Source organism: Crocuta crocuta, unplaced genomic scaffold (genome assembly GCF_008692635.1).
Source record: "Crocuta crocuta isolate KB4526 unplaced genomic scaffold, BGI_CrCroc_1.0 scaffold288, whole genome shotgun sequence".
Taxonomy (NCBI): Eukaryota; Metazoa; Chordata; class Mammalia; order Carnivora; family Hyaenidae; genus Crocuta; species Crocuta crocuta.
Window position 1 is genome coordinate 4,368,081 of NW_027532607.1, and position 14,728 is coordinate 4,382,808.

At 51.2% G+C, this 14,728-nt stretch overlaps 1 protein-coding gene across 1 annotated transcript; it reads right to left on the reverse strand.

The window, feature by feature from the left end:
• Positions 1–2,361: 2,361 nt before the first annotated feature.
• Positions 2,362–7,910, reverse strand: CACNG5 (calcium voltage-gated channel auxiliary subunit gamma 5). The gene is made up of 4 exons (XM_077780361.1): positions 7,805–7,910; positions 5,965–6,105; positions 3,365–3,510; positions 2,362–3,114 (listed from the first exon to the last, which is right to left on the reverse strand). The coding sequence occupies exons 1-4, from the start codon at positions 7,908–7,910 to the stop codon at positions 2,857–2,859; spliced, it is 651 nt and encodes a 216-aa protein (XP_077636487.1). The 3' UTR covers positions 2,362–2,856.
• Between the last annotated feature and the right edge of the window lie 6,818 nt (positions 7,911–14,728).

Consider the following 14,728-nt stretch of genomic DNA (forward strand, 5'->3'; position numbering starts at 1 on the left):
CTCCCCCATCCCTCACGAAGGAAGACAATGACCCAGAACCTGTTCCTAAGAGAAGCAGAAGCTGTCTGTTCCCAAGGTAAGAGCTGCTTGACTTAGCAGTCCAGCATTCGGACCAATCAAGGCCCATCCTAATGAGGTCACAGTCAACAATCAGCTCGTGTTTAGGCGTGGATTCTATTTTTCTCCAGGTGCACAAAAACAAGTTCAGCACAGTGAAAGAGAAAGGGAACATGAGGGACAGAAAAGTGCATCTTAGGAGGATAATTACATTGACCAAAACTGGAGAAGAGAACATCTAAGCAGCGGTCCAGTTTGGAAATGCTGCCTACTGGTCTGCTGGTACACTAACCGATGCCTCTGTTGCGAAGAAGGTGGTTTCCGTTTTATTCTGTAAACAGTAACCAGAGTATGACGGTCATTGCAAGGTGACAGTGGACTGGAAAGTTGGGTTGGGTCTATAGTTGCTACTAGTTTTGAGGCAAGGATTGAAAATTCACATAACGGAGGACCGTGGGGTAGAAGAAGGGGGGAAACAGTGGGGGAGAGGGAGAGAGGCAAACCATGAGAGACTCTTGAGTGCTGAGAACAAACTGAGGACTGATGGGTGGGGGGGGGAGGGGGGTGATGGGCATGGAGGAGGGCACTTGTGGGGATGAGCATTGGGTGTTATATGGAAACCAACTTGACAATAAACTATTTGTAAAAAAAAAAAAAAGAAAAGAAAAGAAAATTTGCATATGATGACAATCTGGAGCTTTCTACACAAAGCTGAATCGAAGGAATTGGAGGTGGGTGTGTGGGAAGTTGGGGGCTTGAAAATAATTTAGGCCAAGCCCCTCACAGCAGACAGGTGTTGCCCAAGGATCCATGCTGAGTGAGTGGCTGAGTGGGGACCAGAATCTGCTTCTCTGATCTTCCCCTCTACTGTGCTGTGAAGCAGGTGGAATCATCCAGCTACAAAGCAACTTGCCTTTCCTTGCTAAATTGTGTCATATGTTGAGGCGCTCACCTCCGGAACCTCAGAATGTGACCGTATTTGGAGACAGGGCCTTTACATGGTGATGAAGGCAAAACAGAGCTCTTAGGTTGCGGGCTCTACTCCGATCTGACTGGCATCCTTATGAGAGGGAATCTGGACACCTGGGCTGGGCGCATAAGCAGAGGAAAGACCCTGTGAGGAAACGTCCAGAAGACGGCCATCTGCAGGCCAATGAGAGAGGCCTCGAAAGAAAGAAAATCTGCTGACGCCTTGTTTTCGGACTTCTGGTCTCCAGGACTGTGAGAAAATAACGGTCTGTCATTTGAGCTATTACGTTGCAGCTCTAGGAAACTAATTGACTGTCCTTTCCAAGTCTGTACCCACAGATGGGAGGTTTTTGGTACAGCTTTCCAGGGCCCATGTGTTGCCCATGGTGGCCCAGCGAACCTGGAGCCCAATGCTATTTTAAAGAGAGCAAGAGACAGACGGAAAAGCTGGCAATGCAAAAACACACAGCGGAAAGCCTGGCCTCATTCTGCTACTCACAGTCTCCAAACCAGGGCTACGCACACTGAGAAGATGCCTGAGAGCTGGGGTCACGTCCTGTGGTGGTCCTTCTATCGATTCCCCCCCACCCCAACCCCCTGGCGGACCTCACCGAGGGGGCCTGGTAGCTCCCAGCTCAGCTTTGCTAATAGGAAAATGGGCATCACCGTGCCTCGTTTTCTGGAAGCATCTAGTTGCCGGCATCTGCCCCAAGTCCAGGATATTGCCCTGTGTTAGGATTAAATGGCAACCCCCAGATGTCCCATGGGCACCCTCAGGAGAGCGGCTGCCTCCTTCGAAGTCTGGCTTGTTTGGACTCAAAATGCATGAGGTGTTGGCAAATCCAGTTCCAAATCCCAGGCAGCCTCTTTGAAAGCTGGCTTTTACTTAGGTGGTATAGACGTGAATCTACAGGAGTCCATTTTAGGGCCTTGGACGGGAACTACTGCCCATTTGAGCAGGGACAGTATCCCCAGGGCCTGAAGCAGTGCTTGCTGATACGAACTTGGGCCAGCCAAAGTCTGAAATTCTCCTTGTCAGAGTCACTTCTTGGGTTAAGGCATTAAAGACCCCTGTTAAAAATGGTATAAGGGCTATAGAGATTAAGACACCATCAGCCATTAACACCTCTTTGTGACTTTCTCAGAGTAGTCTCAGAACTCCCCTTAGTCCCTCAGGGACCAAGCTGAGTCCTGGTGGGGGGAAGAGAGGAGGGAAGATTCACAGCCTATGGGGGGAGGGGGAGCAGGGAGGGGGAGGGGGAAGCACAGGAAGGTGTACTGTATGGACTGACGTGAGTAACAAAAACAGATAAAGGATTTCACAAGAAACACTGCTTGGCAATTCTGATCCAGCCAGACCTCCATAGAGAGTCACCTTTGGGCCTGATGGCGCAGATCATGAACACGAGGGCCAGGCTAGTCAGTAGGCACACAGGTCCGGCTGGGTCTGTGTAAGGAACTTGGCATCTCAGACCTGGTCTTGACCTGGGGCCATGGAGCGAGGTGTGTAAGGACAGACACAGAGCTGGAACAGCCACTTCTCCCAGGAAAAGGGAGAGCTGCAGGAGTGATTGGCACTCGAGAGGCGGGGCTACACCCACACTCTCAGCCAATCAGCTTGTCCGCTGGCTCCAGAGGCCAGACTTCACTCTGGGGCAGTTAGAGCTACTCCTGGGGAAGCTTGGAGACAACACGGGTCAAGTGACAACAGTGAAGCGTGGTGGGGGCAGCCTGGGCCTGTCAACCAAGGGCCTGGGGCTCATAGACCGTCAGGGGAGCATGGGAAGGGCTGTCTGGTTGTCCACAGTCCAGGGAGGAAGGCGGTGAGGCTCAGCAGGGGGAAGACGACATCTGATCATAGTCGGGGCACTTGAGCAAGGCTGGGTAGTTGCTGTTCATCTGCAGGGAGGCGTCACTGGAGATGTCAGAGGGGCTGCGGCCCCGGACCCAGGCGTCTGGGTGCAGGAACTGGCCTGAGTAATCGGAGCAGTTGCTCAGACGGGGACGGTAGAAGCCAGGGTGAGGCCTGTACATGTCCTCGGCGGTGTACCTCTTCATGAACAGGTACACGGACATCACCCCAGCACTCTACAGTGAGGAGAGAGCAGAGGAGAGCTCACTGCTGGGCGCCTGGCCTTGCTTCCCCGCTGGGGTCTGCACGGGACATAGCCACCAGAGCAGCTGGAGCCGGGAGGGGGGTGGATGCGGGCCCACAACCCGGATGGTAAGAGAGTGACACATTCTGGGAAGGAGAAGGGGCAGTAGAGCGGGTGGGGCCAGGGTGCCCGCAGAGTGTCTTCCTGCCCCGCCCCCACCCGGCCTGCTGGGGGAAGTTTACCTCCGTTAAAAGGAAAGAGATGGCAGCGAAGGCGAAGGACCACCCATACTTGTAGTTGAAATAGGTCTCTGTGTCCTTGGTCCTGTTGAGCATCTCATCATTGATGCTGGAGATGTAGAGCACCAGGCCCACCACCAGAGAGAGGCCTGGGTCAAGGCAAAGGGGGTGCTTAGTGAAGACACCCAGGGAGTTTGCTGATGGGGCCCCCGCTTCCCCTTGGGGTTCAGGACGGAAGCTGTCGGCCTTGTGGTAACAATGCTCACATTTTGGACTTGAAGAAGAGGAGGAACTCTCTTCCTAAGACCTTGTTGAGACCAGTACCTTCTAGAAAGTAGATAGTTGCTAAGAAAGCTCCCCATTCAGCCACCTTCTGGGCCGTGGAAGCCCCATGGGTCTTGACCCACTCGCCCACTAGGATGACCTGCCCAAGCCCCATCCCTGAACATTCTGAGTCACTGGGCCTGGGCTGGGACCCTGGCGCCATGTTGTCTTAGTGATAATGTGAAGTAAGGCTGCAAACCACTGAACGAGCATGTGGCTTTTGCTAAACTGAGGAATAAGATGGGCTCCCGTGGCAGAGGCAGTGGGGTCTCCAATCCCCATCTCCAGCAGTGGGTGGTAACATCCTTGTGGCCCATGGTCGTCACAGCCCTGCTGACCGTGGGTGCGGCACATTGGGATTGTGCGGCAGGAGAGGTTAAGCCAGAGTTTGTCCAGATTCTGACAAGCGATAAATCAAGAGGCCAGCAGGGCCCAAACTCCTGCGCCATGGGGCCGGTGACTGCCTCAGGTACTCAATTAGTTACTGTAACGGAATCAGGACACAATTAATTACTCTGTTTTGAGCTGTTCAGGCTTAATTCCACTCACATGACTAAACGAGGGCATCTTGTAAGGGAACATTAAAGGAAAACAGGTGTGACTCAAGCCCCCCTCAGTGCCTAACTCATGTTGGAATCATCGCTGGCCCAAGCGAATCCTCTTTATTGTCATCATGAAAACAACTTCACGTGGCCCTGTTCACTCTGCGATTTCTGATCTTGTTGCCCACTTCTGAAAAACCTCGGGTGCCTTGAAGCTACTGCACAGCCTTGACTATTTGAAGGTCATAGAAAGGTAAAGGCAAAGTTTAGCCCCTGAGTCCGTACCTCTTGGGCTAGATAGAAATATCACCATGCAGAGGGCAGGCCTAGGACACTGCAGGTGCTCAATAAGTATTTGTTGGACTGATGGATGGATTCATAGATGGAAGAATGGACGGAAGATGGATGGGTCCGTTGAAAAAACAGTGGACTGATGAATGGGAGAAAGGATGGGGAAAGAAGAAGGAAGGAAGGAAGGAAGGGAAGGGAAGGGAAGGGAGGAAAGGAAAAGAAAAGAAAGAAGGAAGGAGAAAGAAAGGAAATGCATCCCGAGGGAGGGAGGGAGGGAGGGAGGAAGAATGGATGCATTTCCTTTCTTTCTCCTTCCTTCTTTCTTTTCTTTTCCTTTCCTCCCTTCCCTTCCCATCCCTTCCCTTCCTTCCTTCCTTCCTTCCTTCCTCCCTCCCTCCCTTCCTTCCTCCCTTCCTTCCTTCCTTCCTTCCTTCCCCTCGCCTGCTCTCCTTTCCCCTGTCTTGCATCCCCCCCTACCCTCTGTTCCCCAGAGTGGTCATTCTAAAATCCCCAAATACGATCATATCATCACCCCTCAGCTCAAAATCCTTCTGAGTTTTCCCACAATGTCCAAAATCTGTAAGGTGACCTCAGACGCATTCCCATCTGCCCTCTCACCACATTCCCCCTGACACTCCCACCATGACGAGCAATGGTTACGCTTACTCTCCCCAGTGCTCCATCCTCTCTCTTTCCTCCAGGCTCCCTTTCCATCCTCACCCCCAACCTCACTCTTCATCCTTCAGCTCGCCTTCTCCTGGTCGTCTTCCCTGACCATCCCTCGGTCTGAGTTTCAGCCACTGCTCTCAGCCCCATAGCAGTTCTCATTGGCTGCTGTCATCATCCTTGTTCTGCTATGTTCAAATTCACTGTCTACTTGTTTATGTCTCCGACTATGCTGACCTTTTTGTGGGCAATGATGCCAATACCAGAATAAAGCCTGGTAGATATCAAGAATGAATGAATGAATGAATGAAATACAACCTGGTGTCAATCCAAAAAGACAGATCCATATTTAAGGGACCTGGGCATGGGGTGTGACTGAAAAGTGAAAGCGACAGTAGGAGTCTCCTGTAGGACAGCTCACGGCTGGGAGCGAAGGGGCCGTTATTCCAAAGGCAGGTTGTACTTACCTTTCATGCAAAATCAGGAAGAGATTACCCCCTTCAAAACTAAGAATGCTCATTCCTGGTGGAACTAAGAAGAGGTGGTGACAGTGAGGAGGGAGAAGAGAGTCCAGGCTTGTAATTCCAGCTCTGCCCCCGCGATGAGCCTGTTAGGTCTCTCCTGCCCCAGGGGTCATGGATGGGCGTGAGGTCATCAGAGGTGTCCCTCACTGTGACTCAGTGGCTCCAGTGCCAGGGGCTGACCCACAGCTGTGACCAGCACAGAGCAGAGCCACTGAGCAAGAGTCCAGAGTGCACGGAAGAAAACAGCACGACTTACCTGAGAGAATAAAAAAGATGCCGGAGACAAAGGCCAGTATTGTCCTATGGGGACGGATATGTCCGATGTTGCTCAGGATAAACCCAATGAACATGAAGAAGAGGCTGACCAGAGGGAACGGTGTGGCCGAGCGAATCATTTCTAGTCGAGGGAACAAGGTGACACTGTCAGCCTCCCATGGCCTTACTTACTGCTCACCCGCCCAGTTCGAATGTTCCTAGAAGCGTCTGCCAACTGGTCCCTGCCATCTTCTGGCTTGCCCAGTTCTCTGGGCTCCGTCCCCTCCTGGGGGGGTCCTCATGACCTCCCAGTGCTGGCAGGGCGTCTGTCCCTGAGGCAGGGCTGGGAAGTCTGACTTCAAGGGCCAACATGTTTCTATCTTCTCTCCCAGCACAAACTGCTTCCTCCTGGGCATCCAATATGGCCGCTGTGGAAGGACCTGGTCACCCTTCTCACTTCCTCTCCTGGGGGTATTCTCCATGGGCAAAGGCATCGATCTCTGAGTGGTGCAGGACACAGTTCCTGGCCCTGGTTTTCTTCAACTTGGGGAATGGTCTGCATATTAAATGTATCTGGTCTTTGTCCTTGGTTCCTGAGGGATGACCTCTAGATCCTTGGAATGTTCCCAGTGATGTCTCTGATATTCACAGTGGGCTCCCTGACTACACCTGAGTTTCTTCCAATCAGCTGACTCAGGATGGGGGCTGGGAAGAGCACCATGGGATTAGAGGTTTCGGGGTTTTGAGCCATGTGATACAGGCCCAATTCTGGGAGGAGGAGGGGGAGATTGTGTTCAGTCATGTGGTTGAGCGCCCACTCAGTCATGTCTCTGTAAGGAAGCCAAGTAAAAACTCGGCCCCAAAGCCTGGTTGTGTTTCCTGGTTAGTGGAGACATCCCTGTGCCAGGATGGTGATGTGTCCTGATGCCGTGGGGAGAAGACACGGAGACTCGGCATTCGAGACCCTCCCAGATCTCACCCTATGTGCCTCTTTATTTGGTGGGTCTTGATCTGTATCCTTTATAATAAAACTGTGATAAGTATAGCACTTTCCTGAGTACTATGAGTGCTTCCAGCAGTTTTTTGAAACTGAGGTGGGGGTTTCACAGGAACCCCTGGCATGTAGCCAGCTCATCAGAAATGCTGGTGGCCTTGGTAACTTCCAAACTTCCAGCTAGTGTGTGAAGTGAGGGCAGTCTGGTTGTGGACTGAGTCATTAACCTGTGACTCTGTGCTAACTTGGGGTGATTAGTATCAGAATTGTATTGCCAGTTCACACTGGGGGATCAGAATCAACCCTGGTGAGGCAAAGCCCATGAAGTCAATCTTCTTGGGGGCATTAGTTCCTGAAAGCTATGGTTTGAATGGTTAGGGTGGAACCCTCATGATTGGGATCAATGCCCTTACAAAAGAGAACCCCACAGAGGGTCTCTTCTTCACGCCTTTATCTGTGTGAGAACACAGCAAGAAGGCGCCAGCTTTGAGTAGGGAGGGGGCCCTCACCAGAACATGACCATGCTGACACCTTGATCTTGGACTTTCGACCTCTAGGACTGAGAGAAATAAATTTCTATTGTTTATAAACTCCCTGGTCTGTGGTATTTTGCTCCAGCAGCCCCCACAGGCTAAGAAACGAGGCAGAATGCCCTCCCACTCGCCTGGGCCACAAGGCTTAGACTCCAGCAAACTGTCATCACCACCGGAAGAGTAATTGGCAGAACAAGTTCTGGTGAGCTCAGGCCAGCACCACCAGCTGAGTCTAAGGGCATTAGCTCTGGAGAAACAAGCTGGCCGCCCTGACTCTTCCCTTCGCCCCAGGTCAGAAAGTCTGCGGCACCTACTTAGAACATTGACGGTGGACTCTGAGGTCAGCTGCGTGTTCACGGGCATCACATACTCTATGGTGAAGCAGCGGCCTCGCTCCTCACCTGTGAAGACAAGAATCATTGACATTTCCAGGTGATTCTTGAACACGGACTGGGAGTTAGTACATTCAAATGGTACTCCCAACTGCTTCTGGGGGCCTTGACCCACACTGTATCTGCACCTGGCCTGGATCTCACCCCAGGGGGTCCCATCCCTGGCTGGTGACCCACAGAAGGGGTGGGGCTGCATCCTGACATCACATCTTTCCTGTAGAAGCACCGCTGTGAAGATGGACCCAAGCACCAAGAGTCACAGGAAAGGCAGCTGGCACTGCACACTTGAGGTGTAGTAATACGTCTGGTGGCTGCCTCGTTGCTCTGGGTTAGATGTGGCTGACGGTAAGTGGCTGGCTTAGACTCCCCAGGGTGGGTGTCATGGAGCAGGACCCGGAAAGCCCTGTCAACCGTTTTGGAAGCCAAATCCTTGTGACTTCCAACTCTGCCTTGGATTTAAACAGAGACTGATGCCAAATAGTCTAAGGCAGTGGGAGGCGAGGTCAATGTTGGATGCCATCCGAAAGCAGACACAAGTCACCAGGAGGCCAGACCNGCTCTCTGTCTCTCAAAAATAAACATTTAAAAATAATAAATAAATCATAAATAAGGCAGAGGGGTAGAGAAGGCATCTTGGGAAGGGATCTTCCTCACGGACTCTAATCAGCTGTAGTTCTGGGTCAACACAAGAAGCCACAGCACAGTCCAAACCCAATGGGTCTCCTAAAGCCACCTAATCAGAAACCATCCGACCTCGGCGGCTCAGCACGTGGCATTGGCAGGAGCCAGCTCTGCGCCAGCCAGAGGCCAAGAGCCCATGCAAGGTGAGCCCCGGGCACAGCTACTGATACCTGCCAAGGCTGGGCACTGGGCTCAGAGCTGGGAAAGACACATGCCGGCTCCTACAGGGCCCACAGCCCAGCCCAGGGCTTCTGAACTCTGGGTCAATCTAGACACATCCAGGGAGCATCTAAAAATCCCTAATGCCTGGGTTGCCAGCCTGAGAGATTCTGGTGCAGCTGGGCTCATAAGGGGGCAGGAATGTCTCGTAAATACTCTCTGCGGTTCTGACGTAGAGCCCAAGTTGAAGACAATCGATCCTTCCTCCTCAAAGTGAGATCCATGGACAAGCAGCATCAGCATCACCTCGGGGCTTGTTAGAAATGCAGAATCCCAGGGCCCTCCAGTTTTCTAAACCAGAATCTGCATTTTAACAAGATCCAGGTGAGTTGTGTACCTGCTGACTTCTGAGAAGCTCTGTGCCAAGCAGACACGCAACTACCCTACAGTGTAGTAAGGGCTACAACGGGGAATGCCCACGATGTGATGAGAGCCACGAAGAGGGCCACCCAGTGGGGCCACAGGCCGCAGGCAGAGCCGTTTCTAGAAGGCTGGCAGGCAGGGAAACTCTGACACTGTGTCTGGCCTAAGCCAGGCCGTCAGCGTCTTTCATTGTCCCTTTGCAGTAATACAAAGTCAAAAATGTTGAAAGAAGATGTTAATGTTCAGAACGAGTCAGGTGCCACACCTGTGACGAGGAGGTGGGGCCACCAAGCTCAGGGCCCTGGTGGTGATCCAAGGGCCCTACCCAAAGCACAGCCTCATCTCTCAGCTGAGACATGGGTATATCACGGCTGAGCCAGCTGCACGGGGACAGGAGCCACACTCATGACAGGAGGTTTGTGTGACAGCACACAGAGAGGTTAAGAAAGTTGCCCAGGTTGCTGAGCTAGCAAGCGGTGGTGCCTGCATATGAACGTCACCCTGTCTCATTCCCAAGACCTTGAGCGTCCCACTTCTGTGAGTGTTTTCCAAAGTGGGTTCCAGGGAAGCAAAGGCGCCTGTCCCTCCAGGCTGCAGGGCACAGTCCTTCGCCTACTGGCTTTGACACAGGAGGGAAAAAGAAAACCCCAAACAGCCAGCCGCACCACGCAGCCAAGTCATCCTCCACTCAGCGGGGTGGGAAGCGGAGCGGGATGGCGTGGCTCCCGGCTGGGTTACAAGCGTCTAATAAAGCACCTACGATGTGCAGAGCCCTGTGCTCGCTGCTACGGAAGAGGCAACGGAAGCAGAGCCTTTGCTGTTTGCAGAGTTCCCAGGCTGGGAAAGTATGAAGCAGCAGCATCACGACCGTGACCCAAGGGGCGGAAAGCATCATAACAGGCAGGACCCAGAACTCTGGGTCCCCAGGGGGAGGTGCGGGTGAGGGTTAGGCTGCCTGCAGGAGCCCTAAGGAAATGGTGGGGGGCTGGGTGGTGACGCAGCACTGATAGTAACGAGACTTCCTTAGCAGTTGGCTGGGCACTTTCACTCACATGTGAGCCTGGCAAAACTCAAATCTGCTAGAGGGAATGGAATTATGCCCACGGTGGTTGGCAGGGTAAGGGAAGAAGAGGAGAATAAAGGGATTAGATCCCCGATGAGAATAACAGCCCCGAAGGCTGCAAGAGCCTTGAATGGAGATGGGAAACCTGGACTCAGCTTTCCAGGTTGACCTCAGCCTGGTCACTGACTGGCTGTTGCCAACAGTAACCTTTCTGAGGGCTATTTTTTTCTCCTTTACACAGAGGAAGAGAATAACAATGAAAGCTAAAGCGTTTTGACTAGTTATGACTGGTAGGCATTCTGTAAAACACTTTTAATCTGTATTGCCATCCCCATTTTACAGGTGAGCAAACTGAGAATCAGAGAGGTTAAGAAACTTGCCCCAGATCACTGAGCTGGCAAGCGGTGGCGCCTGCGTTTGTACTTCACCCTGCCTCATTCCTGAGACCTTGCTTGTGCTTCCTCTATGAGTGTTCTCCAAGGTGGGTTCGATGGAGCAGTATTCTAGCAAAAAGGACTCTGGTGGTGGCGGGGGGAGGAAGGGACAAGGAAGGCATGGGAAGCACTGTGTCTAGGTCTTGAAGAGTCACACTGCACATTAATGTTACCGGCCTGAAAACCATGTTTAGTTTCGCTCATTGTAATGTTTTTCGAACTTATGTGTCCACAAAATGGCACCCGTTTCTGTGACACCCACTCTGGGAACAATGTCCCCCCCATGAAGAATAGTGAGCTCTAACCTGCCCACTCCATGAACTTGCTGGGGGATTAAATGCAGCAGCAGATATGACGGCGCTTTGTAAGGAATTATTATCACACAGGAAAGGGCTGGCAAGACAGATCCGGGCTTCTGAAACACGACAGCTAGTGCCTGGCTGGAGCTGAACAGCCAATGTTAATAGTAAGCTTGACAGACAAAAAAAAAAGATTTAGATCTTAGAGATTTGGGAAGATGAAAGTAGAGAGGAGATTGGATCTGAAGCTCTATAAGCAGGAAAGAAAAGAGGCTGAGGCTGACCCACCACCCAAACTCTGCACTCGTAGGCTCAAAGCCTGGAATGAGCTTGGGCAAAAGGAAAAGTCCCCTTCCAGAGTGCAGAACAAATTTATGGAACGCTGCACAGAGCGAAAATGGTAATCTTGCTCATTCTGCAGCTGTATGGATGCTTCTGTTGTGAAATCATATTTATTTACAAATAAATAATATCATTGGCTGAGGAACGAAAAGCCCCTTGTGTGCAGTAACTCATCAGGATTTCATGATAACCCCATAAGTAGGTGGGATTGGCCCCATTTCATGGATGGGAAACTGAGGCTCAGACATGTTAAGTAGCCTACAGGACATCACAGGTGGCTGACAAAATATGGATTTAAACTTAGGTCTAATCTCAAAGCCTATGCTCTGGCTACTTCACATCCCTACTGAAGAAATAAAGGGGTTCAAGAAGTTTGGGGTGAACAGGCACATCCAGAGCGGGTCACTAGGGAATCTAGCAATGTATGTGATACAGGATTTTGGAAGACTGTCTTTCTACATAGCCAAACGTTACACAGGGCTGTGTCCTGACCCTACTGGGTATACTTTTGGGGAGTCAGCTGGCATATCTTCTCATACTGAGACGCATACTCTAACCCAGCATCTCTGATTCTGAAAACCACCTTTCAGGGCAAGAAGACTCATATGTGTACTTCCCTCAAAGCACATCTAAGAAAATCAAGGTCCATATGAGAGATTTACCTGGGATCACACAGCCAGTGCGTGGAGGGAGAAGGGCGTGAACGGGAAGTCTTTTGAATGTTGATCCAATGCTTTTTATCTCTGTGCTGCATGGAAAATCATAAGGCAGAACGTGAGAATTATTGCAATTTCCCACTGGGAACATCTTAGTTTACTGCCTCCCACTCTTTTTCCTGTGTGACAATCTTCCAGCCAATGTCTTCGGTGGGTGAGGCAGGGACAGCAGTGCTCTGAAGATACTCTGGTCTGGAACGAATTCCCACTTCCCAAATGATCAGGTCTTTGATTTTCTTTGGTTACTTCTCCTTCTCACAAATCCCCTCCCTTGTCTACAACATCCATTTGTTTTTCTCATCGGGGAGGCAGACCTTTTGTATAAGCTGCTAACACCCGATGAGATGTGGATGCTACAATATTAAATGAATAAAACTGGTGGTAAAACCACGTCTGACATGAGCTCAGCTACGAAAAACATTCATAGACTGGGAAGAAAGGAACCAAAATGTTGATGGTGGATACTTCCAGGCTAGATGTATTCCAGGTTAGATGTATTTGATTTTCTCTATACCGTTCTGTGCTTGACAAAGCTTCTTAAGAAAAAACCTATCCGCAGAGAAGAAAACCCAAGATTAGAGTCCTCAATTATCCGGTCACTGCCCTTCTAAACAGAAATGCAGGGCCCCAGTTAATTTCCAGGCTGAAGATGCCAAAATGCCTGCATCCTTTGGAGCCTGGGGCCCAGGGGACGGCAGCTTTGAGCCTTTGGAGATAACTGCCCTGCGGCCATTGCCTCTATGAATTTACTTGTTAACAATCAGGGATTGACAGTTGCTAAATCATCATCTGTGACAAGCAATTAAGGAGAAATGTCTTGTGGAGATTAAATCATTAATGCCACATTTCCCTGCCCGAGCCAGTGATGGACTTAGGTGTTCAGAAACACGTGAGCTTATAGGCATGAGTGAGACAGAGCCCAGGCGGAGAACGGGGAGTGTGGGGGAGCAGTAGACAGGGGTCACCTGGAGAGAAGGAGAAAGGAAGCAGAAGAATAGTCCAACACAGAATCCTGGTCTCAGTTTTCCAACCCCCCGGAGAAAGCCCCGTAGCACCTGCTGAAGGGTTTGGGGTGGGGGTGGGGGTGGGCTTGTGACAGAGCCTCTGAGCCAGTTATAGCAGCTGCAACTCTGCGCTGGTCTAAGTGACTCAGCAGCCGCTTGGCCAACACCCAGCAGAATGCGCTGGTGACCAGGGGACAGCCCTCAGTGGTCCTGTGGCTCTGCCTGCTTCCCATCATGCTGATCCCCATCACATTCTATGGTGGCTAAAAAGTGACCACAAATATTGTGACACTCTTCCCATTGAGAAGGGAGGGTCCATGTACCTCTCTTCCCCTTGAGTCTAGGCAGGTTTGTGACTACTTTGACCCACAGAGTCCGTGGAAGTGTACCAGGTGACTTCTGAGGCTGGGTCATCGGAGAGGCCGTTTCTGCCTGGGTGTCTGGGGAACCCATGCAGGAGATGGCCAGTCCCCCGGTAAGAAGTCCAGCTCTCCCAAGATCGCCAAGCTGTGGTTCTCAACCTCGACACTATTGACCTTGGGGTGTTCAGGGCATTTAGCAGTATCTCTGGCCTCTACCCAGCAGATGCCAGTGCGCCCCCCATCGTAATAGACAGAAATGCCCCCAGGAGGCAAAATCACCTCTGGCTGAGAACCAGTGCATGGGAGGCCATAGCACAGGCCATAATTACTGATGGACGGTCCAGCTCAGCTCTCCGCCGTGGGATTGAGCCACCGGACACCCAGCCCAGCTGAGCTTTCAGATCACTGCAGCCCCAGCCAGCATCTGACCGTATCTGCAGGAGAAACTCCACAGACAGCTCGGCTGAGCACTTCCCAAATTCCTGACCCACAAAATCATGAGCAAAATATGGGAGTTGTTGTTTTATACCATTGGGTTTTGAGGTAATTTGTAATACAGCAGAAGTTACAAAAATAATTTTATTACTCTTTTAATCGGCATCTTCTCGCTGCCTACGTATGATATGAATTCCAGGCGGACAGAGGGTCATAGTTTAAGCCCTAGAACTTGCAGCTATGCTGGGGAGTGAATGGCACATGGCTTTGGCATCAGGCAGATCTGTTGGAATGCCAACATCCTGGGCAAGTCACACGGCCACTCTGAACTTCAGTATCTTCATCTGTAAAGCAGGGAAAGCTTCGTAAGAATTGTTGTGAAGGTTTATACAAGTGTAACCAAATAATGCTGGGCCACCTCAAGCCATCTCAGTCTGGTGCTGCAGTCAGAAAGTACCACTGCCTGGCACCCAAAAACAAGTGAACAGCAGGGCAGATTTAAGAGGGTAAATCTGTCCCTGAAAAGGGGCAAAATGTCCCAGACGTCCTCATCTCCATCCAGCTCTCCAATCTCCCTCTGATCATGGCAATTGCTGCCTGCAGAATTGCCTTCATTTCTACTCTGCCAAATCCCTACCCTCTCTCACCTCCTTATCAACTAAGGCATTTAGATTGGAAAGATTTGAGGTTCTTCTCATTTGAGGAGCTAAAAGCGCTCTGCACGATGATGTAAAAGGTGTCCTCATGGGGGGCAGCGTGGTGTTTCCGCACAGATAGTAAATATAATATTGGCAAATGTGTACTGAATATTTAAGTGTCAAGCACATTAGAGGCTCAGCATCAGAAGGAAGTGTGTCACCTGAAGCCTTAAGACGCCTTGCCCTCACTACTGTCCTGCTCTCCCCATTTGGGACCCATGTCCCTTTAG